General features: G+C 36.4%; 1 protein-coding gene across 2 annotated transcripts in view; it reads right to left on the bottom strand.

Moving 5' to 3' along the window:
- The window catches only part of gpp (DOT1 like histone lysine methyltransferase grappa), a 51,400-nt gene that overhangs the window by 9,453 nt on the left and 15,924 nt on the right, over positions 1–26,023 (bottom strand). For both annotated transcript variants that reach the window (XR_011418956.1, XM_017141989.3), the window contains exons 3-5: positions 1,396–2,649; positions 329–912; positions 91–266 (exon numbers count right to left, since the gene is read on the bottom strand). Coding sequence is in view for 1 of the 2 variants with exons in the window: in XM_017141989.3 (XP_016997478.2) it covers positions 91–266; positions 329–912; positions 1,396–1,674 (1,039 nt within the window). In the remaining variant the exon portion in view is untranslated. The remainder of the gene's footprint in view (positions 1–90; positions 267–328; positions 913–1,395; positions 2,650–26,023) is intronic.

Genomic DNA, 26,023 nt, shown 5'->3' with positions numbered 1-26,023 from the left:
AAATGATTGTTTTTGTGTGTATTGTGTCTTGGCTAGATTTCCGATAAGTGCATCCTTTGTCACCGCCTTCTATCGTCCTTCAGAACTTACCCACGCTTTCGTGATCGTTGCCACCTTTCGTTTTCAGGCGCTGAAAGTATCGCTCCAATATGGTGCGATCAATTACATGCAAATAATACGAAACGGGCTTGCAGGTCCAGGAAACGGAGCCCTTGAGAGGTGGAATCTCGCTGACATGCATAATGGTGCCAATGTCACTAAGGTTTCTGCAAGAAATTAATAGAAGTTAGAAAATAACACTAAATCAAATTTTAAATCTACAACTAACCTGTCGGTAATCCGAAAGTTCAGTGGACAAAAGGACTTGGAGGACACGACCCGAGCTCCGTCTCGAAGATCTGCGAATCGTTCCTTTAGCTGATGGTCCACCGTCGGCCCGAAGGCGAAGTTATTAACAAAAACCAAAGTGGAGGAGGTGATCTTCTCACGATGCTCATCCACCAGAAAATCGCCCTTGATCAGCTTGTATTCGCAGAAGCGCTTGCCAAACCATCCCATATACTGGCGGAAGATCACGTCCATGCGTTCCGCATATCTCGCCGGAGTGTCCGCCTTCTCGATTCCAATGCAGGTTTTCAAGGGAAAGGATCCGGCCATCTGGAGGACCACCTGGCCCACTCCCGAGCCGAGATCGATGAACGTATCCTCTTTGCTGACGGTAACATGCTTAAGCATTTGCTGCACCAACTCGTAGCTCGTCTCGCCGTAAACCTCTGGCGAAAAGGGCTCATACTGGTTGAGTTTATCCGGATCGAGTACGGCAGCATTGTAAACTAATTGCAAAATGTGTCTTAGAAGGCTAGGGTGAGCGAACTTATTCAGACGCTCGGCGGGCAGTGAAGTTCCTTTTTCCTGCGAGAAGAAAAGATAAAGCATTATGAATTGTTTGACATGTCATAAGTAGACATCGGATTTTAGGTGAAATCGTTTTTTTTTTAAATACGATTTAAAGCCACATTTGATTAGTTAAAATTTTTATTTATTAAGTTATAATTAGATTTAGGCCAAACTTCATTGAGGTTTTTGTAAAAATAAAATTTAACCAATCAAATGTGGCTTTAAATAATATTAGAAAAAAAACATTTCACCTAAAATCCGATGTCTAGTCATAAGTAAGTATTCAATGCAAAAAATATATCAAGAGAAAAATGTAGAAACTTTTGACAATCGAAAGGTTAATAAAGTACTCTTTAAGATTTGTTTGAAATATATAGATAATAACTAAATTTTTAACAGTCTGGTAGTCGCTGACAATAGTTTCTAAAAATATGAAGATTATTTTCTGACAATTATCTTTTGCTGTAAATACTGTGACAAAAAAACTAAACCACTCACCAATGCAACGATGCTGTCGACGGCCTTGTTGAAGCGATCGACCAGACCGGTCATAGTCTTATAGCAGGCAGTGTCAATTTGATGGAGATTGGTCTCCTCGAAGGCCGATGACATCGACGGCAGTTCATCGCAGACGAACTTAATGGTGTCGATAATGTCGATCCCATTATCGTGCTTGTCCTGTCCGTGTCCGATCTGCAGGGGCCAGGCGAAGGAAATGACATCGGAGGAGCCAGCGGGCGAGCGCAACACCAAGTCCTTGACTTGGGGTGTGGCCATATTTTTCCGCTTTCCTTAGCCAGCCTTTTTTTATTTTTGTCTATTTTGTTGTGTTTTTTTTTTGGTGTGCGTGGTAAAGGGGCGAGATCGGTGTGTTTTTGTTTTTGTTTTGGGAGTTTTGTTGGGTTCTAAAACAACGTCTGCTTTTTGTTGTTTTAGTTGGTAGTGTGTCGTTTGAGATTTTGACTTTTGATGGAGCGTTTATGAGGAAGGTGAGTCTATGATAGGTGCTAAACAATTTGATGATCAAAAGTTGGCATAGGATTTGTGTTTCTGTATTGTATTTTGTGTAGAGGCGATTGCGTTACGGTTTACGGTTACGACTATGGTCTACGTTTATATTAAATGGTTTCTTCTTCTGGTTGTTGTTGTTGTTGTCTTAGGAACAGTGGCAGCGTTGGGTTAATGTATTGGGCTAATAGAATAATATTATGCTTCAACTACTCTTGACGTTGCGATCCGTGGCGTTACGTTACGTTTGTTCTTAACGTTATTGTAACTGCTGCTGCTGCTCTGCTTCCTCTACTGCTTCTTCCGTTGCGACCGCTTCTCTTTCCGGTTCCGGTACCTCTTCCTCTCACTTCCGCTCTTCCTCCAGCAGCAGCGACAAAATACAAAAGTAACTGATGATAGTTGCGTAGTTTGATATTTTGCTGGATGTTAAGAAAACGATGCATTTTCTTCAGTGTGCGGAAACAACATTTTCCAAATGTTTTCCTTTCTCCCTAGAATTTCTGTTTCGGTTTCTGCTTTGATTTTGAATTCGTCCTGGTGTTGCATTATAGTTTCCCACCGTTCCGTTTCGATTCAGTGCGTTCCGTGGCACGCGCTCGTTCCCGAATACCGTTGCGCATTATTGCACGCGCCTCGGCCCAGTTTTGGAAAGTGTTTCAGAGGAATTTGTTGTTTTTATGTTTTTACAACACCCGCGCCTTTAATTTATGTACAGTTTTGAATGTGTTTTCTAGTTTGAGTCTGTAACAAGAGAGAAAAGAAGAGAAGAGAATGGTAAAAACATAAATAAGCAAAAACATAATATAAACAAATTTATCAAACAAAAATAGGGGGGTCTAAAGTTTTATGATATTTATGATTGGCGAGTATTGAAAATGCAGTTCAATGCCAAAAAGTATGATGGTTTTTAATAATTAAGCTAAGGTAAATGAGATAAATCTTAATTTCTATAGTTATTCTAGTTTAGATTGAACCTATAGCTATGTATGTTAAACAGTCAATCAGAGATTATTCTTTGATAGTGTGTTCACTGGTTGGTTAGGAAAATAACTGTAATTACAGGGTACCCAATCAAATATTAGTTTAAGTAATCATATTTTATTCATTTAAGAAACAATTAAATTGAAATATCCAAACAAACCAAATCTAAATAAGCTGTATTTTGCGCATTGTTCAAAGTTTATGCAATACTTTTTACGAACTTTTTGGTAGATTTAATGTGTTTTCAAATTTTATCGTTGACTGCAATTTATTCCCACACTGGCATTTGTTTGGCCTGTCACTGAGACATTTCATCATTGATATGCAACACCTCTTTCCCTGTGGGTCTAGCTTTATTTTTTGTGTTCAGGGTGGCTTTCGTTATATTTGTTTATTATTCTAATTAGTCATGCGAGGCACGTTTCAGGGCTTTTTTAATATACTTTTTTCACTTTGTATTTAATGTGATGCCATTCATTTTTTTGCTTCTTCTATTTTTGGTGGGCGTAGACGCTAGTCAACGCCAATGTGACTTCATTAGCATAAACAGCGTTGACGACAGCTTTCCTCGCGGGGAGTTAGGGGTTGGGAAGAGCCAGCCACGGAAAATCGATAGCAACCCCAAGGCCCGAGGCTTGAATTAAAGAATGAATGAAAATGTCCGTCACTCGGGTATTTTCTAATTAAAGCTTACTCGCCGCCGTGGGCATTGAAAATCACCGTTGATACGGCTTATTTGCAGCTTAAAGCTTCAATAAACCTATATAGGGAGGGAGATATCCAGTCTAGCGTTAACATTTTTGGCTAGACAAGCGCCACATTAAATTGAATGTGTTTTTGGCCTGCACTCACACTCGGACGTTGGTTATAGGTATATACATATATATGTATGTATATTCTAGCTTCGTCTGGCAACTGCAAACAAAATTGCAGTACATTATATAAGCAAGTGCCGTTATGTGGCATCGCATGGTTGTTGTTTATGCATGCACGTGTGCGCATCCGACCAACCTCCCCGCTTCGAAATATGTATCTATCTATATCCCGCGTGCGTGTGTATCCGTATCTATATATATATATACATACATATATATCTGCAACCATGACAGCCCCAACAGACAGCCAGACAAAAGCTCCATGTGGCATCTGTCTTCTCCCCGATTTTCCACCCCCTTGGCGACTGCCCCTTTCCAAAAAGATATATGCTCGTATACTGCCCCACAGGTCGCCCATTTCGCCGGTCAAGCCGACAAACAACAACATGAGCTATAACAACGATAGCGACAGGACAGAGACAACGACGTCGACAATTTATTGTTTATCAATAGCGGGCAATGAATTTTATTTTCAGCATTTAAGCGCCATCAACCATTTGCAGTTTAAGAGAAATGTGCGTGTGGCAATGAAAATCTGGTGAGAAAATGTCTGGAATGTAGTTGCATTGGATAGAGGTGAAAGTGCTAGGAACGACGAATAAATTAAATAACAATCTCAATAAACAAGAACCTTCTGAACGAAGGTATGAAATCAATATTTTGAATGAGTTCTTGGGAATCTTTCCCGTGTTTTCTATCTGAGAAAGTTTATTTCTACTTTTCTGTGGAGTTTGCTGTCTAGTCAGTCAATAAAAAATATATTTTTAATATTAAGATTAAGTATAATTTTTTTAATAGTTTAGATTTAATTTCTTTTGTGAAAACCTTAATAGCTACACAAAAAAATAACCCATTTACATTATTATATTCATTTCTCATCCCAATGATATCCTGTGTATAATGTCTAGAGTCTAGACTCCGGGACGGTGGCTAAACAAAACAAGCCCATTTCACAGACATTGAACTTACAGTCTGCCGCCAAAAATGAGTGCTGTCGATTGTTAGCTTTAACCGTAAATTGCGGTTTGCCACCAAAAATCCGAAAGTCAAAGTGATTTCCATTGGGTTTCCCATTCTAAGGCCTATATCATCCCTTTGCTTCTTTGGCTGTTGTCTAGCCAAAATATATGTATGTGTTTAATGCAAAATACTTCTAATAAAGAAAACGTCCGCAGAATTTAACAACTTTTTAGCGTTATACAAAAAAAAAATGTTGATATGTTTAAACCTACATATATTGATTTGAAGAAATATAAAAATATATTTTTTTCCACTGATATTTGTATTTGACGGTCCAAAAGTTGCATGGTCAATAGCCAATTAGACACCGGTGCGCTATTTATATCATATACATTTTTGTTATACCTTTTTGCATGCCCGTGGAGGCGTGACACACATTTCGCTACTCTAGTATACACAAACGTATACTCAGAAAAGTTGACACAATTATGGGGCCCATAGATAAATAAAGATAAAGGGGGCGCAGAGGGAACCATATAGCCAGCGGCACATCGCGCTTTTAATCAACTTAAAAAGCACACCAACTTTCCACTCTTCCCGCTCTTTATAATCTACATTGGACAAAAATCGATTTATTTATTTTTGAAATGCATGAAACAAAATTATTTTAAACAAATGTTGTAAATATTTTTAATAATACATAGCTTCTATTAAATAAATCATGGAATTTATTAGATTTGATTTTTGTTTGCTTAATATATTTAAAGCGTTTCTTTCTGTGTAATAGCAGACAACGCCCACGCGAAACGCTATTATTATTCTTTTCTCTCTTTTTTTGCAATATTATTTGCGTGTTGTTTTCTGTGTTCGCCTTTCCATTTTTATTTTATGGCTCTGCTTGCCGCCTGCCACGCTGTCTGCCTTGTTTTTAGCCAGCTCCCTATCATTTTCTGTGTTTGCTGATATCCCAAACTAAAATAATAAAAACAAATTACCTATGAAATGGGAAGAATGTACAACAGTTCTGAAAATAAATAGGCAGAGGGAAATGGGTGACTAGTTTTTATCACCATGGGGAGTGTGTGTCAAGGTCAGCAATTTGTGGCAGCAATTAAAAAATATTCCGGCTCTACATAGACAAACCCTGTCCGCTTACAGTTCTTTATTTCTATATTCTTCTGTGTTATATAATCGCAGTTCATATCATTATTTTCCGGCTTCGTGTTTCATCAATAAACGTTTTTCCATATTTATTCTCTGATGATTTTCCCTTTGTCTTAGTATTTATTTTATTTGTGTTTTTCCTACCTAATGGTCACGTGTTGTAATTATTGTTGCTTCTCGAAGGTCAAATTAGTTTACGCTTTGATTTCTCGTTAATTATTGTTGCAGCACAAATACCCAATAAATTTTACTAGTCACTCCGTTTTTGTAAATTCTTTGGACATTAGCTAATTATTATTGTTAAACATTAATCTGTAATCGTATGTAGATTTTTTTTATAGAAAAGAAAAACATTTAAATAATCTACACCGTTAGGGTCAAAGTCTTACTTCTTGTTTTTCAACTGCATTGAGGTCACCTATAATCAATTTATATATTTACGTAGTTTTATTGAAATATATAAAATGTAAGTCTGTTCCAAAGAAAACAAGGCTTTGATTCATTTTTATTATTTCTACTGATAAGAGTTTTATATGTTAAATACATTCTATAAAGCGCAACCTGTTGGCATGTGAGGCCATCAAATCAAATGTTTGTCTATGTCCATGAACAAACATAAAAAAGTACTGATAAGATACGAAATTATTTGACCTAGTTACAAAATGCCTTTTATTAACAAAATACAAATAAATAAAACTTGAAAAATAAGCATGTGACATTAACCGCAATGAAGGAAGTGACATATTTTTTCCTGCAATTTGCGAACCAGGCTGCAAGTCAAACACCTGCCAGGAAGAGCAAAAAAGGAAGAAAAACAAAAGATCGGCAGTGTTTCTGTATGGTACGTGCCAGGGGAAATTCCCATCATGTATTTTTTTCTGAGCTCCCCTTTTGAGATCCGTTTGGAAGGTCATCAATCGCAATGCGTATGTATAATATCTTGTCCTGCGGTTTTTTAAAAGAAACAGCTGCATATGAAACCACATGCCAAACTGAGAAAATAAGGGGGAATTTCAGAGCTTTTGACATGAGAATACAATACAAACATGTGCATGAAATTTACAGAGGCACTTGCGAGAGATGCCCACAAGCCCTGTAATTAAATTTACATAAAAGGAAGATAACTATATTTCCCAAAGGTTTGATAGTAGATTTAGCTGTCAATTTATAATTGATGCAAGGGAAAAATAGTGAAAAAGGGCAGACCAATGTAAATATAAGGCAAAACTAAGATCGTCGTTAAAGAGCCATCAAGGAATAAACTAGAAACAAAATTAGAAAATATTAAAGCTACATGTAAAAACAAAACATTTCAAAATTAAAGTGTAAGTTAAGAAAATGTTAAGTAAAATATAAAGAAAACCCAGTCAAGAACATTTAAGTTCCCTCATCGCATTGTTGCCAAACTTCACCCAAATACACACCATTAACGCATTTTGGAGCTGCCACACCCAGAACTTGAAATGCACAAAGAATCACCATGAAACCTAAAATAAAAAAAGAGGGAGCAACGGCGACCCCACCCACAAAAGTTGTTTGGTTTTCCTGCCAGCAAAGGTGAACAAAAGTTCAAAAGAAGAGCACAAATTAGACAAGAGCTCTGAGAGTAATCGATTTTAAATTACCATAAAGCACTTGCCAGAGAAAAACTTTGCACTTCAAAGCCAAAAACAGAACCGAAGCCTTTACGGACTTTTTGCATTAAATGCTTTTAAAGTGCCGCTATAAAACCGAGAGTCGGGAAGCTAAAAGGAGTGGTGTTAAAATCGTACCCAACCAAAAGTCACTTCGAGCCCACTTTCCTATCTTATGCGGGGTTGAGGTAGAAACACGTTGCAAACTCGTCCCCAAATTTCATCCCCAAAACGCCCAGAAAATGTTGAAATTGCCGACAGCCATGACAAAAAAAAGGGAATGAAAAGGAAAAAGCCAATGATGAGAAATAACTGAACTAAAGTATAGACTGTAGAGCCCCGAACTTAAAAGGTATGCTGTAAAGTTGGCGGACTTGTGTGGTGCTATCGGATTCTAAAATTTGCAATAATAAGTGGTTGAAAATCAGGTTTTGGGAGGAAATATGATGTTATTAACTTTTAAGCATATGACCATTAAAAACTATCCTGTTTGAATTTCAAAGGCCCCAAAATTCTTGAAATAATACTAGACCATTATATATTTTACTTCATAAAGGGAAATGTGTTTTTTAAATATTTATAATTTGCCTCTAATAGGACAAAGAGTACATTTAGCTCACATTTTTGGATTTACGCCACAAACCGACTTTGAGTTCGAATGATGCCTACTGGTTTTATTTCACAGGAGATAAGGCAGCGAAAAAGGAAGATGAAAGATTTGGTCGTTAAATAATGGCTTTATCCTAATCAATAATGTTAGCTAGGCGCACAAAAGGGAATTCCAGATCACCCTCGAGCTAACTTTGCGCTTAGAAATTTCAAATTCAAGCAAGTGCTTTTCTTTTTGTTTCGTACGGACAGGAATTTCGTCCTTGAAGCTCAATATTTGATAGTAACAAAAACATCAAGTAAGGGGGAAGAAAAATGTTTAATATTTTGAACAAAAAGTTGTCTAAGGTTTTTCATTATGTTTTACACAATTTTATGAAAAATTAGACAATAGTGTAATAAGAGGCTATACATTTATAACAAATTGCTTTAAATACATTTTTTAAACTAATTGAATAAATTTATATCCTAAAATTATTCAAATGAACTTCAGAAACTCTTAATTTAATTAAAGTGATACCCGTCCTTCGAAGGGTATAAATCCAGAAGCAGCCAGAAATGCGGGTGGTTTGAGTTTGGATTGGGTAGGACTAAGAACCTGATGATGGGATGGTGATGCTCTTGGTGGTTATAGGGAGGTTTATTAACACAGACGACTAGTCGTCGTCTCTCCAGTTTTGGCTTCTGCTTCTCTCCTCGACCTCTCAACATCCAGCCTTCGTCATCGGCAACGTCATCATCTTGTTTATTTTTGCGCACAGGGTTGCTATTCTGCTGACTCTCGCATTCTCGTTCCCATTCAACTGCTCGGTAGGTGGAAATTGGTAAGGCCTGCCACTCTTTTGGCATTAATTGCTTTATCGATTTTTTTCGAGCATTTCCCCCAAGCAAACACCGCACCCAAACACCCACCCACCCTACATTTGTTGTTGTTTTTAGCACAAGGACGTGGAAATAAAACAAAGCTGGTGAGTTCCACTCGTTTGTTGCCCTCCGCTTTCCCACCCTTTCTGTCTGCCTTGGTTACTGTGAATGAATGCTAAGAAGCACTGGAAAAAATGGGTGGAAATGGGTGGCGACAGAGGAAACGGCAGTGGAGAGCATGGAGGGAAAATGCACTCGCTGAATGGCGCTTTTGCAAAATAAAAGCGGGAAAAAATGCACCTGCCGCAGTTTTCAAAAGGTTCGCAAACAACATGAAGAAAAGCAAAATAAAAGCCGGGGAGAGAGCGAATGTAGGCCAACCCATTTTTCCGCCCACTCGGAAAAACCAAAACAGCGACAGAGTTGCCATCCCAGAGAAAAAAAAATATGCTGAAATTCATGCAAAATGAGTTCAACGCCAGCAGAGAACCAACAGCTATAACTACAGACCGCCAGGCGGCGCCTCAACAAAAACTTCCCTGTTAATACACAAAAAAATAAAGCAGTGAAGCAGGAAAAAAATGCAGTAAAAGTGTGTGCAAGCAAAAGCCCCCAAAAAACGAGGTCAACTATTTCTGCAAGTGGAAGGAGGCGGGAGGCCTGGGGAATTGTGGGCGGTAATAGTCGGCAGCCGACTGCATTTGTTTCAATTGCGTGCTTAGTTAGTAGGTTATGTTTATGTAAATTTGCATAATTACAAACACCATACCCACTACTCGTTCACAACGTAAATATAAATATTTTGTACTTTAAATAAGGCACTCGACTTGATATAAATGTAGGTATGGCAACGCCGCAATCTAACAGGAAACAAACGGATATGGGTCATCAATTAATAAATTAATTTTCATTCAGGAAATGTAATTCAAGAAAATAATTAAAGAATATATATATTTTAATTCTGACACAAGCCATCAGTATATTACAATTATAATAAACCGAGAACAAATAACAGGCCTCCCACTGTGCCTAATAATCGGCTTTCCACTGTGCCTAATAATAGGCCTTCCACTGTGCCAAAAAACTAACAGGTTTATTTTTGGCTTATCAAAATGTTAGAGGACTAAATATGAAGCTACCAAAGCTTTATGCTGACTCCTCTGCATTTACTGAAGATATTTTGGCTTTTACGGAGACTTGGCTGAAACCAGAGATATCTGACTCTGAAGTTTTGTCAATGAACTTTAACACCTACAGGACCGATCGCTCCCCGCGTAGGGGGGGTGGTGTTCTGATTGCCGTTACCTCTAGTTTAACATCGGAGAGGCTTAACATTCATATCCCTAACGATATTGAATTTGTTAGTGTCAAAGTTTCCATTCAATCCTTATCTATTTTTGTAACCTGCTCTTATATTCCTCCTGGCTCTGATTTAATAATTTATGAGTACCATCTGTCTGCTATAAAATCTGTTCTATCCTTTCTTTCCAACAGAGACCTTTTGATTGTTTTGGGTGACTTTAATCTCCCTAATATCTCTTGGTCTCTTCTCACTGACTCACTTGTCGCTACTCCTTTATCCGCCCATGATTTTGTGGATGGCCTTTTAGAATTATCGTTACAGCAAGTAAGCTTTATACGAAATTCATTAAATAGACAATTAGATCTAGTCTTTGTTTTAGATCCGCATGAAGTCACTGTAGCTAGAATTGACGCACTTGTTGTACCTGAAGACCAATATCATCCAACTTTGGAATTGACAATTGGCCTCCCCTGTACTGATACCCTTTCTCCTTTAGTTCCTCAAACTAAAAGGAGATGCTTTCGTAAATGTGACTATAATAAACTAAACTACATGATTTCTCAATATAATTGGACTGATTTGTACAATTGCATGGATATTGACAGTGCAACTGAACTTTTCTATAGAGTTTTAAACACTTTCTTTGACGAATGCGTACCTGACAGTCTTCCTCCGAAGCTAAACAGGCCTCCTTGGTTTAACAATGAGCTTCAAAGACTTAAAAATCTTAAATCCAACACTTATAAAAAGTATAAAAAAACGGGAAAGCCATCTGATTTTGCGAAATATGTTGTGGCTCGTTCAGATTTTAATGTTCTCAACAGTCATTGCTATTCCATGTATTTAAATCGATGTAAATTCGAGTTTTCAAATGATCCGAAGCAGTTTTATAACTTCGTTAATGCCAAGCGTAAGTCTTCGGCATTGCCTTCATCGGTACGTTTAAACTCAAAAGAGGCATCGTCGGATTCTGAAATTGCGGATTTATTTGCCGAGTTTTTCCAAACTACTTATAGTTCGGCTGCTTGGTCAAACCCTACCTACCCTAACCACTTAAATAGGGCTAATTGTATTTTTACCCCTGTAATTACCGAAAGTTCTCTTTTAAAGGATTTAGCAACAACAACGCCAACGTATTCTCCCGGTCCTGATGGACTCCCTGGGAGTGTGCTTAAGTTTTGTGCTTCAACCATTTGTAAACCGATTCTTAAACTTTTTCATTTGTCTATTTCATCATCAGTTTTTCCAACTATCTGGAAGGACTCTTTCATTATTCCACTCCACAAAAAGGGTGCGAAGGCGGATGCTCAGAATTATAGAGGCATTTCTAAATTGTCGGCAATTCCTAAAGCATTTGAATGTATTATTACTTCTCATTTGCAGCATTTATGTTCCTCGCTAATATCACCGTGTCAGCATGGTTTTGTTAAGCGAAGATCGACCACCACCAACCTTCTTGAACTATCATCTATTGTAATAAATGGATATAAGAATAACATGCAGACTGACGTTATATACACCGATTTTAGTAAGGCCTTTGACTCTGTTAACCACTCTCTCCTTTTATTCAAATTAGATCAGCTTGGGTTCCCATGTAATCTATTAACTTGGATTTCAAGTTACTTGAATGGTAGGACTCAGAGGGTTATATTTAAGAGCGCTGTTTCTAAAATGATCAACGTGACATCTGGAGTTCCTCAAGGTAGTCATTTAGGCCCTTTGCTGTTTACTTTGTTTATTAACGATCTTCCCTCTATCGTAGCTCATTCTCGTGTACTAATGTACGCTGACGATGTTAAGCTTTGTTTATCATATAAAGATGTAGGGTCCGGTTTCAACTTACAGTCAGATATTGATTGTTTTCAGGGATGGTGTGAGTACAACCTTTTAAATCTGAACTGCCTTAAATGCAACGTTATGACTTTTTACAGGGGCACTCCTACGTTTGTTAGTTATTCTCTTCAAAATACACCACTCGACCGTATATATTCAATTAACGATTTAGGTGTTCTTCTCGACCCAAAACTTAAATTTGATTGCCACATAATGGCCACTGTCAATAAAGCTATGAGTGTTTTCGGGTTTATAAAGCGTTGGTCAAAGGAATTTGATGACCCTTATACAACCAGATTATTATTTACCTCCCTTGTCCGTCCTATTTTGGAATATTGTTCTTCAGTTTGGAGCCCACAATATCAAGTGCACATCGACCGTATTGAGTCGGTGCAAAAAAAATTCCTTCTTTTTGCCCTTCGTAGTTTGAACTGGGATCAAAACGTAAGGCTACCTTCCTACCAGAGTAGATTACTATTGCTTAATTTACCTACACTTGAAAACCGTAGAATAATGCTTGGTACTATTTTTATGCAAAATCTTATAAGAGGTGATATTGATTCCGTAGAACTGGTAAACCGTTTAACTTTTAATGTTCCCGTTAGACTAACACGAAATTATTACCCTCTTAATTTGCCTCGATGTACATCAAATTTTACTCTGCATGAGCCTTTTCGTGTTCTATGTAAAAATTATAACAATCTTTATCATTTAATTTGCACTTCAACATCTATCCCCGTATTGAAAACTAAAATTTTATCTCATTTGCTTCAATCTTAGTTGTAGTATTTGTAGTATTTGGTTTCATGTCTTTTCCTCGCGAACTCGCATTTTTGCCCTAATTGATAAAGGGTCCCGCGCGTAACAAGCACGTGCTTGGTATCGTTGGGCCACTTGTTTGTACTGCTCGTAGTGCATCAACGTCCATCATTAAATAAATAAGTATAGTGATGTCACTTTTAGTATTAAAAACAAACATGCTTCAAAAAGCGTTAACGCAGAAAACATAAATAACACCAGTTTACAACATAAAATCGATTTCTTCCTCATCGAAGACAACCTTGGTTTTTTGGTAAAGTACATCTCCCTGATTAAGAAATGGGCACTTAAAATTTTTTGTATGGTAATCAAAAAGCATAAATTGACAACCATGTATCTACTAGTTTTTATCCATTCAACTGCTACGAAATGTGAATAAGGCAACCAAAGTAATCCAGTAAAATGGGTCAGTACTAAAAGTACCAATTATTAAATCCCTAGAAGCAATTCACAAATTACAATTTTTCTTTACTATTCAACTTGTTCTGCTTTAAAATTTTCGATGCAACGAGCTGAAGAGTGGCAACATTGCTGCGTTGGAGGAAACAACGGAAAGTGGGTCAGTAATTAAATCTCATCGCCTGCAGTCTTAAATTGTTAAAAACTATAAAATCGCTGAAAGAAATGTCCACCTTATATGACGAGGGAGAAAGAGGAAAGGATATAAACTAGACATAACTGGCACAGAAATGAAGTAGATGAAATCAAAGCAAAGACAAAAAAAAAATTACTAATTAAAAACTCTCCAAATGGTAGAGGGTCTTAAAGTTAAAGAGCAGATTCTCTTAAATGGATTTTAGGTATTGAATTTAATTTTGGTTTTGCAATAACATAATTTAAAGTTAAAAAGACTTAAATGTTTCACACACAATATTTTTACAAATTTAACGAATTTGTTTTATTTTTCTAAATAATTATTAATAATTTATTTATTATGTTCTCAGCAATACAAGTATTTGTTGTTAAATAAAATACATTTTTCAAAGGCAGATGCCGTTCACGTAACACACAATACAATATTGTCAGCTCCATCCAAGCGAAACTCAAACCCAAAAGCAACCATTGGACTTAACAACATTACTAAAACATGCTGAAAATACAAAAGGAAACTCAAAGGAAATTGCAGAATGCCTTAAATAAATAAGAGAAAAGCCTGGGCTAAATTACAGAGTTAAAAGAAAATAATGTAGAGCGGAATAACAACGTAAAACAAAAACAAAAAAAAGAAAAGAAAATCAACAACCCAAATCAAAAGAACAGCGACAACATACACACCCCCGGATCGAGAACAACAAAATCAAAAGGGACAACGGCAGTATTGAATGAAAACCCAAGAATAGAAAGCGATGTTGGCAATTTTCTTATTCTAAGCACAGACAGGGTTGCCCTGCCACTTTCAGAAGCTCAAACGACCGATAAAAACGGAATGAACGATGAAGCAGGAAAAAAAGTGAATAAAACAAAATAGAAATTGAAACATCCTTCCTGTATAGCGTTTGTCAGGTCGGTGGTTGCCCAAACTACTGATGAAATTTATATGGGAAAAGCTGAACAATGGTGGCCCAGGGGGGTGGACGAGTGGCGTGCGGGGGTGAGTTTTCCCAGCTCCAGAAGTGCAACAATTTACCATGGTGTGTGTAGCAGAAGAACCTGCCACAAGGGTTGCCAGCCTGAAATGCCAGTGACTCCGGAGTTTTCCCCAAAGGGATGGTGGTCGAGGTGCAATGCTCTAATGCCAATGCAGAGAAAAGAAATATTAAACCAAATGTTGCTTCTACAGCTGCGAAAAAAATAATAGCACCACTAACCCAAAAAAAATTTAACTAGTCACCCTACTCACATTTTTTAACTTTTTTAACTTTTCAAAACGGGTTTTAAATAGTAAGACTAAACATAATTTGAATATAAAAAAAAATGTTAGCTTTATAAAAGGTTTCTGGACTTATTTAAGAAAATCTATGCAAAACTGGAAAAACGTACGAAAAAAATAATAGCACCACTTCTCTAAAAATAGGATAAAAGGTAGAAAAATGACAAATGGGTAACTTAATCTTTAGTTGGCGGTAGCTAACAAGTAAATCTAAGTTTAAAGTGTATATATCTTTTGCGATTTTTGGATATAATGACTTACTATCGATTAAACAAGCCAGGACCCTACCTATTAAGGAATTGGGGCCCAATAGTCGTGATATATTTTCAAATTTATTCGGAAAAGATTTAAGACGTTTTAGATTAACTGTATAAACTGTCTTTAAAAAAAAAACTCGAAGATCTTTTGTTGTGATATGGTCAAGCGAGTACACAAGTCAATGTATATTGCTTACTGAGTACTTTCGAACTCTTTCTTTGCTATCCTGACCGTGATCCTGGCCGGATTTTATTGGTCAAAGATTCATTTAAGAAGTATTTTGTATTCAGTTTAAGCTACCAATTACTACCGTATTACTATTTACATCATAGGATGATTCATGAACGATGTATTCATCCGTATTGATCTTACTTCAAGAAGGAAAAACAAGCCTATGTTAATACTAGGTCCATGCTCAATAAATGGATGTTTTGGTACCATGTTCTTGGTCATTTTAGGTGTTTAGAAGACACATGACTTATAAAAAGGATTTCTTCTTACCCAATTTAACTTTGCCTTCACACATTCTCATAAGTTTGCGGGCATTCATTTGTAAGTTTTTTTGACGAGCCCTATGCCCTTGTAAATGTGTTTCGCATTTCGGATAGGTTTTTTTTTTTAAGTGCATGTTTTATAAATTAGTTTATTGAAACATTATCCAACTATTAAAATATTCTCTATTATTTTAAGCACGTGTTTTAGTTTAGTTTTGGCCCTGATAAGATTCTTTGTGCTTTGTGATATAACATTTTTGAAGGAAAAATGGGCCAGGACTCGGTTTTTCTGTGTTATCATTCAAAGTTTATGCCATTCTTAATGAAGATGATCCAAAACCTAACCAATCCAACCGGTTTTCATGACCGTTTTCCATACAATATGTTTCTTTTTTGAATATTTTTCTTTTCCGACTTGGAAAATTTTCCACATGTCCTTTTATTGCCAATGGTAATCAATTTGATGTCTGGATATCAGGAGAAGTTAGTTTTAGTCAAATCTCATAAAATATATCCTTTATACACAAGAATATTAGCGCATCGTAACGTTTTATTTAAAGAAAACGGAAGTGGTGCTATTATTTTTTTCGGCCTTTTTTTGACTTTTTTTCTTAAAATCTGAAAAAATTATATGTAGACAATATTTTCGATATCCGTATCAATTTTTTCAAATAGGTGGAATACTAATCAAGATAATAAAAAACACTTCTTATATAAAAATACCCGTTTTCCACATATTTCTTTAATATTAAGAACCTGTGACAAAGTGGTGCTATTATTTTTTTCGCAACTGTATATTCCCACAATATTATTTGAATATTTGAGTAATATTTTCAATAAGATAAAAAAATGTATCTTAATAATAGCCCAACTGAAAAATGGCTGAATGATAGTACTAAAATTTTGAACTGTACCATAGATTAAATTCTAAATATGTTACAGATATGTATTTTACCTAAGCTATTTGTTTTCTGTGTAAAGAAGTGGAAAGAGTGAGACGAGTACTTCCGGATAAGTAGCAAAAGCGCCGTAATAAAATCTGTCTAACATTATTGGGTGGTTCGGGTCGAGTGGAGTTTGAATTTTGGTTTTGGGGGTTATGGAACCTGATGGTCTGGAGCTGAACCTAAAGGGGCGAAAAGTGGGTGGCAGCGCTCTTGAAACATTTTCCCTTGTTGCTGCCTGGTGACAGCGCAAAATAAAATGGGAGTGAAAGAAAAGGGGGTTGGTGTTTCCGGGAGGAATGTCAGATGAAATATGGGAGAAAAAAAATGTAAATTGAAAAAAATTTGTTGTTTGAGGTTGAGACAGAAAATTTATGGTGAAACGCTCAAAGAGAGTCATAAACTAAAGTAAAAGAAAAGTTCGGTGAGAAAACAACAAAATATATAAAGGAAGGTACAAAGTAAGTTGAGAAAAGCGATTAAATTTCATGAGTTATGGCTAGCACACACAACTATACTATGGGAAGCTGTAAGCCGAGATGAGTTACGATAGATATAACTTAACTATAGAGTAGAAAGTTTAAGTATAAAGCGTGTTATGCTTTATCTACTGATAATAATTCATGAGAAATTTGGCAACCATTTATAGCATTAAAGATGGGACTTTTATAAACATCGTTAGTGGTCGATATTAATTTGCATTTCATATTTATGGACCAAAAATACCCCCACCAAAAAACAAACAAAACAAAATAATTTATATGCGAAACATTTGTGTTTGCTTTTAGCCCATGAGTGCGGGGAATGGAACAAAAAAGGAAACATTAAAATTAAACATACAGCAGAGCAGACGTTGACAGTTTCAGTTCATTGAACCGAACTTAATTAAAAACAAGAGAGAACGCTATAATCGAGTGCCTCGACTATTAGATACCCGTTACTCAGCTAAACAACTTAATAGAAATATGCCTCCTTTTTTGTTTTTCGAAGCTGGAATTAGCTCCCGTTTTTTACCCAGGGAACTCCACGTGGAGGCCTTCTAAAACTTTCAATTCTGCCTAGCACATCTTCCGTCTCTCTCTAGCGCAGGTGAATGCACTTGTGAAAAACGAATACGAGCAAAAAGAGACAAAATGCGCGCCCTTTTCAAATAATTTAAAATTTGCAATAACATATTGTGAATTAGTGTGACCACAGAAAAAAAGGACAAAAAGTTCAAATTAACCATCTGAATAGATGGCGCTATTGTATATTGAATTGAGCCATCTACCCCAAGATATTGGTACTACTGGCCATGAAAGGCGGAAATGTAGGCGCTAGACAGGCTTAAGCGTTAAATGGGTTTTGCGGGCGTTAGAGTGGGCGTGGCAAACTTTCACTTGGCCAATCGATATGTATTGACGAAACAAATACATATCAGTTACTATTTTCATAATAGCTTCAAAACTGTGGGCGATAGAGAGGGCTAGTGGGCGTTAGAGGGGGCGTGGCACCTTTTTGAAATGAACTTGCGCTGCGTAGGAACTCCCAGAATCTGCATGCAAAATGCCAATCTTCTAGCTTTTATAGTTTCCGAGATCTCAGCGTTCATACGGACAGACGGACAGACAGACAGACGGACAGACGGACATGGCTAGATCGACTCGGCTAGTGATCCTGATCAAGAATATATATACTTTATGGGGTCGGAAACGCTTCCTTCTACCTGTTACATACTTTTGCACGAATACAATATACCCTTTTACTCTACGAGTAACGGGTATAATCAAGTTGAAGGTCGCTCTCACGTTTCAGAGTGTGTGTAAATATGGCCACAAAGAAAATATAACGACATGTTTATGTATTTAATTTGAATATAAAACGTTTTCGAGACAAAAATCCAACAAAAATCAGCCTTACGCGATCAACCAAAATACGTCTTACAAAAACTGGTAATTCGGCAAAGGTCAGTGAACATATTTTACAATAATAAAAATAAAAACAAAAAACCAGACACAACAAGTGAAGTCCAATGTGAGACAGAGAGGAAAGTAGAAAGGGAGGGGATGAGAGGGGACTATCATTCCGATCATGATCATTTCTGGGCAATGTCTCACGAGAAAACCTGTTTTAATTGAATCCAAGATTTGGTGGCTGGCTGCTGCCTGAAGTTTGGCAACAGCGCTCACGCAACAAACGAAAAGTAAAGCAAACAAAACAGTTGGCAACTCTACACCGCCAGCGGCAGACTCCCAATCAGAATTTCAAACATTTTAATATGAAAAACGTGACGCAGCAACAATAGGAAAACAACCAGAGGAAGAAGCGGTAGACAGGAACATTTGGCAAACGAAACGTCAACAGAACAGAAGCAAAAAAAAAAAGCAGCTGCTAGTGACTACAATTGTGGTAAAAATAATAATAAAAATAAAAATTCCTAATCAATTTTTTTAGAGTAGATATTTGAATAAAAAAAACAATGATTTATTCTAGATTTTTTAAAAAGCAAATACAAAAAGGTAAAAAACATATAAAAATTTCCGATTTCTATAGATTTTGAAGAAACCTGGTATTGTAAGCACTGCTGTAGAGGGATGCGCATTTATAGCCCAAGGCATTAGATCGTCGTTTATACGGAGAGTTTCTGATAGAGCGAACGAGTTGAATGTGTATTCGTGACAGGTGTTTGTTCGTGCGTGTCTGCGTTTGCGTCTGTATCTGCATCTATATCTGTACTCGTGCTTGCACTTGCGTTGGTGTCGGTAAGTGCACAGACGACGTAATAGCAGCATAACTGCATCGAGTGATAGTCACGTACGCCACACACCTCACAGTGGAAACCGAAAAAAACCTACCCAACAAAACCAAAACAAACCAGACCAAACAAATCCAAACGCAGGTGTTCATTTTCGTTCGAAGAGCGAAAAAAAAGATAGATAGAGAGCTTCTCAATTTCAATGCAATTCACTGCAAGCGCTGCTAACAAGTGTCACGTTAAATAAGGAAATGACAACAAGTTCTACTTGTCTACTTTTGTTGGCTTTGGCTCTCGGTTATGCAATGCATTTTGCCTTCGTATTTTTATATTGCTCCGACAACCTATTATTTATAATCATTATACGGTTTTAACTCTCGCAGCGGGAACTTAAAGGTCATCGCTTGAAGTTTTCGTATTCGGCATAAACTTCTCTGTAGGTGTGCGTGTTAGCCTTAAGGCTAAATTAATTTCAGCTTTGAACTTGCAACTTCAACGGAATTTGGTTATTAACTTTTGCTTGTGGTGTACTCCGCTGGTTAGAAGAATTTGCATGAGGTAATGGCTGCGGTTTAAGTGCCTCTATCAACTAGTTTTTAACTATTTTCCAAGGTCTAAATCGGAGTTATTTTACCTTAATTTAAGTGTGAATTAAGTGAATTAAAATTCTTCAATAATACGATAATAAAGTAACATATTATACATGATTTTTAAACTAATTTAGAACAAATAAACTGTAGTAAAAAAGTAACTGTAGTTTTGGTGAATTTTTTAAAGAAATTTGGATGCAATTTTTATTTTATTTCGTTAGGTTTTTTTAAAGCCTTGCATTCCCATTCTGATATGGCCTTAAAGGCTGCCAAATACACCCACACAAAGGTGAATTTGCCATCTCTTTCTATCCGATTCATTCCGTCTCTTTTGCCGTCTGCGTTTTGTGGGTTTGTTGGCTTTGTCTATTCAGTGTGCTGGTGTTGAAGTTGCTGTTGGTGCAGGGAACGTGTTTTTTCAGACGACCAAAAACCGACGCGGCCTATACATAGCCAAAAAGCAGCAACAACAACTACTGGCTGAAAAAAACCTGCAATACATTTCATGCCCTTAGGCTAAATACGTCGCCGTGTGTTTTGTTGCTCATCGCCAGTATTCTCTGTGTCGCTATCTCTCTTTCTCCTTCTCTGTCCCGTTCTCTGGCAACATTGTTGTTGTTGTCGCTGCTTGGCCAACGACCTTTATCACGCTCACTCACACACACACCACTCTTATTTGGTTGCGCTTCTTCTTTTGCTGCTTGCTCACTCATTTTATAACCCAACCAAATACAGTACAACTTCCGTAACTTTAATTTCCCTAAATTATTTACCTATAAATAAATTGATATTTTTAATGTTATTTTAATATTAATGTCTAAGAACTGTTTACCTTTTTTCAAGAACTTTGATTTTTTTTCGAAAATTACAGTAGTAATTTACTTCGAGTTCTTGGGAGCTATAAATTATAAAGAAACATGAATAAATGTATATATATTTGTGAAGCTCTTAAACTTCGTCTTATTTAACAAATCGCTGTTGTTTTAAGCAAAAAATAAAAATATATATTTACGATAGATATTTCGACTTCAATAAAATTGGTAAAATTTTGGCGTTTACACTTATGATTACTATGTATTCCATTAAGCGGGAAAAATGAATAGCTGTGCTCGTTTTCTGCCGGCACACGTACTGTGTACAACCGCTATTTTCAAGTCTTAATGCCATTACTAACAATGAAATTTTTTAATATGTACATAGGATATTGACGAATTTATTGCTCGATCCATAGAAGTACGACAGTAACTCCAGCTCAGTCAAAGGTTTTAGCTTTTTCTCGGCTCTGCTCTCTTTCGCCTCGTTCGCTTTTACTCAGGGTTGCTTGCCTTGCCTTCTTCGTTCGTTTTGTGCGTGACTTGCCCCCTGCCCCCATGTTTCTACGCCCCTATTCCCACCGCCTTACTGAAACGACGTCTGCAATTTAATAATTTCGAGTTTGAGTCTCATTTGAGCCTTTTTTTTGCACACATGCTTAGCAACAACCTGTCTGGCACACTCGTGTTTGTTTTTTTTTTTTGCTTAAGTTTTTTTTGTTTTTTTTTTTCTTTTTGCCTTGGCATGTTTTCCAATTAAAGTGCAAGAGGCGGTGGCAAATTTTCAGTTTCCTCTAATGCCATCTCTTTTGCACGCTAAAATCACCTGTCCAAGTGCGTGTGTATGTGTGTGTGTTGTAATAGCCGCTTACAATTTACCGTTATGCGCCGGTGTAATACAAAAAAAAAACATCAACACAAATTGCAGACAACAGTTGTTTTTTGTTTTAATTTTTTTTGCCGCCCATTTCGCGTTTTATTTCTGCAGAACGTTTCGTGAGTGATTTTTATCGCATTTTGCACGCACACACAACAGGCAAAGTGGCGCCATCTACAGGGGCGAAATATAAAAATGCAATTTTTATACGCAATATTTTTGTATACATTAGCTTTGGTTTTATTTTTGTGTACTCGTTCGTTGCTCTTTTATTCCACCTGAACTTGGTACCGCTTTCGTGAATCACGCGTTGCTTTATAAAGCAGGTCAACCGCTTCTTCCATCTCGTTTCCCCCTTTAATACATGAAACAGAAAAGCAACAGCTAAAAAAAAAAACAATAATAAAATTGTCAAGTGGGGAGAATTTGCCATAAACATGCCAAGTGAATTTGACACAGATTTTATTTGTGTGTTTAATATGTACAGATAAATATTCACTGATGTTGTTTTTGCTTCTGTCCGACAGCGTAACAATTATAAATGTGTATTTAAGTGTACATACAAAGTAAGATATTTTCAGGATCAATTCAATAATTTTTTTAAAGTTTTTTACAGTGTTTGCCTTTTTAAATTTTCTCAGCCATTAAAACTGATATATTTTGTTGTTTATTTTTAATGTGTTTTTAATTTTTTTTTTGAACGTTCGAAAATTATGCAAAGTTTTCGGTTTGTTTTCGTTAAAGTCGTAACTAAAGGTATTTCTTGGGTATTTTAGGATACATTTAACTAAAAATAATATTAATCACAATTTCGCTTATCCTAAACAGACGCAAATTTTTTTATAAAGAACTTTAAAAAATTGTGAATTAAATTTTAAGGCTTTGAGGCACAGTATTAAACCTAAGTAAAAAAAATTATTCCCCAAAAATGACTCATTAATTGATTCGTAGTAAGAAGCTTGAAAGTGCCCTTTCCCTGAATTCTGTATCCGCATTAATCTTACTTTCTTTCCCACAATTTACTGGGTTTTATTACCGTTTGACTCATTACATGCATGGAATGATATAAACCCAGTATCAATTGCAAAACCATCGACATGAATCGGATAAGATTCTTAGAAATGCAGGAAAAATTCCGTGCAATTTAGTTTAAACGTCATTGCTATGTTCTTACATAAAATGCCGTGTTATTTATTACATTTTACACCGTATCGATTACAACCATTTGTGGTTGATTTAGCTAAATACAATGTAAACAGAAGCAGACAGCAAAAACAGCTGCGAACCACAAAAAAGTTACACAGTTGTTGCGATTGCATTGCAAAAATAAAATGTGCAAATGGAAAGTAAGTAATTAACTCGTCGGGTCCTCTAATTATAAGCACAAAACCTATTGAACTGAGACCTCTCATCGCTTGGGTGATTTAATTTATGGTATTTGTTAATAGAAAGAGGGCAATTCATTCAGCCGCTTCTCGCAATTATCTTTAAATCAATGATGCAGGTATTATTATTTAATCAACTGTCATTATATAAAATATCGAGGGAAGCGCCTGTCACATTTGGAGCGAACTTGATATGGAAACCAAGGGGAGTAACAAACATCTGGAAAAATAACGTTATAGTTTATTCATTCGATATGGATTACTTGATTGCTGGTTGAGTTTAATTGTATTTAAATTTCCGGGACATTCAGCCAGAAAAAAAAAAAAAGGTACCTTGCTTTATGATAACAATTTGTATGTATTTTTTTTACCTCGTCAGGGTTCAGGGATTAAATCGATTTTATTCTCATTTGTAATTTGATTTCCCCCTTTAGACCTGACCTACACCTACCTCTTTATATCTTTCCCCCTTTGCTATCTCTTTCTCCCTTGATCACAGAGTTGCTCGGCGGATATTACGCAACACATGCAAAATGGAAACGAAGCACAGTCACAGCTAATAAATAATGCAAATGCATTGCAGTGGCGGAGTGGAACGGGTTTTTCAGGGGCTGCAGAGGGGGCTTCGCCAGGCAATTGAACTTTTGCTGCAGTAACTTTCTTAAGTCAAACAGCTGTTGCTGCAAAAGAAAGAGACGGCCACACCAGCAGCGAAAGAGACGCGAAGAGTGCAATAACTTTTCGCTTGTGTCCCGCCACATTTATTATCGCTTTATTTTTATCGCATAAATAAAAGTGCAAAAGCGTAAAAAAGGGCTTGTCAACGGCAAAGTCGCGACGTCGAGTGGATTGAAATGAATGAGTTCAGCTGAGTTGAGTTGAGTTCAGTTGAGCTGAGCTGAGAGTAAGAGAGGAAATAAGAAACCGAAAGAGACGGATAGCGCAAAAGTGTGTGCAAAAAGTTTAAGGACATGTTTGTCATGTTTACATTTCACTTCAAGTGCTTTGCACTTTAAGAACTTTACCTTGGAATTTTATACAGAGAGAATGGGAGGTCAGGGGCGCTTTTTACGAAGGGTTAACTTGCGTCTTCCTGTGAGTTTTATATTTATGATGCCTGAGCACGCGACTCGCATTTTATTACGCTCGGCGTGCTGCGTTTTGTTTTAAAGGAAGGTAAACAAAAAAACGGAACCACACCCAACTTATAGAACTGTCTGCAGAGGACCCTGGGCCCTCGTTTTACCGGCTTTACCGTTTAATGGTGTTAATAGCCTTTTGTCAAAAATGGGCGTGTTCGGTAGACAGTTTTTGTATTCAGCCTTTGCTTTATGGTGATCTAAACAGGGGGCAACACACTCATTTAGAGAGGGTAAAACTGTGCGATCTGATAAGCAAAACAGACCAGAAACCAGAGACAGCTAAGAAATTATTGTTTGGGCTAGGGAGTTGCAAGAATTTCGGTAATGGGTACAAATGAAAATACCTGGCATTAAACTAAAACTTAATTCGCTGGCTCATGTGCATAAAGTTAGCAATGCAACTTTTGAAAAGGCAAATTTTTTTCTATCGACAATTTGCCGTTATTTATCCGTAAATTATTCGTGAAAGAAAAAAATTTGCCGCTCAATTATTTTTAAAATTATGAGATGTTCTGCTAAGTTGATATCAACTTAGCAGAACACCCCCACTAAAGTTCAAAATTTCCAAAATCTTTTTTAATGGGAATTTGCCGTTATTTATCCGTAAATGATTCGCGAAAGAAAAAATTTTGTTGCTCTTGATTTAACATTTTTTTTTAAAAAAAACATATTTGTTCTGCTAAGTTGATATCAACTTAGCAGAACACCCCCACTAAAGTGCAAAATTTCCAAAATCTTTTTTAATGGGAATTTGCCGTTTTTTATCCGTAAATGATTTGCGAAAGAAAAAATTTTGTTGCTCTTGATTTAACATTTTTTTTTTAAAAAAACATATTTGTTCTGCTAAGTTGATATCAACTTAGCAGAACACCCCCACTAAAGTGCAAAATTTCCAAAATCTTTTCTAATGGCAATTTGCCGTTATTTATCCGTAAATGATTCGCGAAAGAAAAAATTTTGTTGCTCTTGCTTTAACCTTTTTTTTTAATAATAGTTGTTCTGCTAACATATGTATGTACAACGCGGACGGTAGCAGAGCTCTGCTGACGTCGACGTCAAATGTGTAAAATTTCCGCGAATTCTGCTTCTGTGAGAAGCAACATCCATTTTTCATGCTTTAACATTTTTAACTTTTCATTATGTGTAATTCTGTAAATAATATTGACTCAGACTCACTGCAGAAATTAATAAACCTCCAGAACGCAGAATTCGCGGGAATTTTACACATTTGACGTCGACGTCAGCAGAGCTCTGCTACCGTCCGCGTTGTACATACATATGTTAGCAGAACAACTATTATTAAAAAAAAAAGGTTAAAGCAAGAGCAACTAAATTTTTTCTTTCGCGAATCATTTACGGATAAATAACGGCAAATTCCCATTGAAAAAGATTTTGGAAATTTTGCACTTTAGTGGGGGTGTTCTGCTAAGTTGATATCAACTTAGCAGAACAACTATGTTTTTTTAAAAAAAAAAATGTTAAATCAAGAGCAACAAAATTTTTTCTTTCGCGAATCATTTACGGATAAATAACGGCAAATTCCCATTAAAAAAGAATTTGGAAATTTTGCACTTTAGTGGGGGTGTTCTGCTAAGTTGATATCAACTTAGCAGAACAACTATGTTTTTTTAAAAAAAAAATGTTAAATCAAGAGCAACAAAATTTTTTCTTTCGCGAATCATTTACGGATAAATAACGGCAAATTCCCATTAAAAAAGATTTTGGAAATTTTGCACTTTAGTGGGGGTGTTCTGCTAAGTTGATATCAACTATGTTTTTTAAAAAAAAAAATGTTAAAACAAGAGCAACAAAATTTGTTCTTTCGCGAATCATTTACGGATAAATAACGGCAAATTCCCATTAAAAAAGATTTTGGAAATTTTGCACTTTAGTGGGGGTGTTCTGCTAAGTTGATATCAACTTAGCAGAACAACTATGTTTAAAAAAAAAAAAATGTTAAAACAAGA

The sequence above is a fragment of the Drosophila takahashii genome, chromosome 3R (genome assembly GCF_030179915.1).
Source record: "Drosophila takahashii strain IR98-3 E-12201 chromosome 3R, DtakHiC1v2, whole genome shotgun sequence".
Lineage (NCBI taxonomy): Eukaryota > Metazoa > Arthropoda > Insecta > Diptera > Drosophilidae > Drosophila > Drosophila takahashii.
Note: the sequence above shows the minus strand (reverse complement) of the source record. Positions and strands in the feature narration are given on the sequence as shown.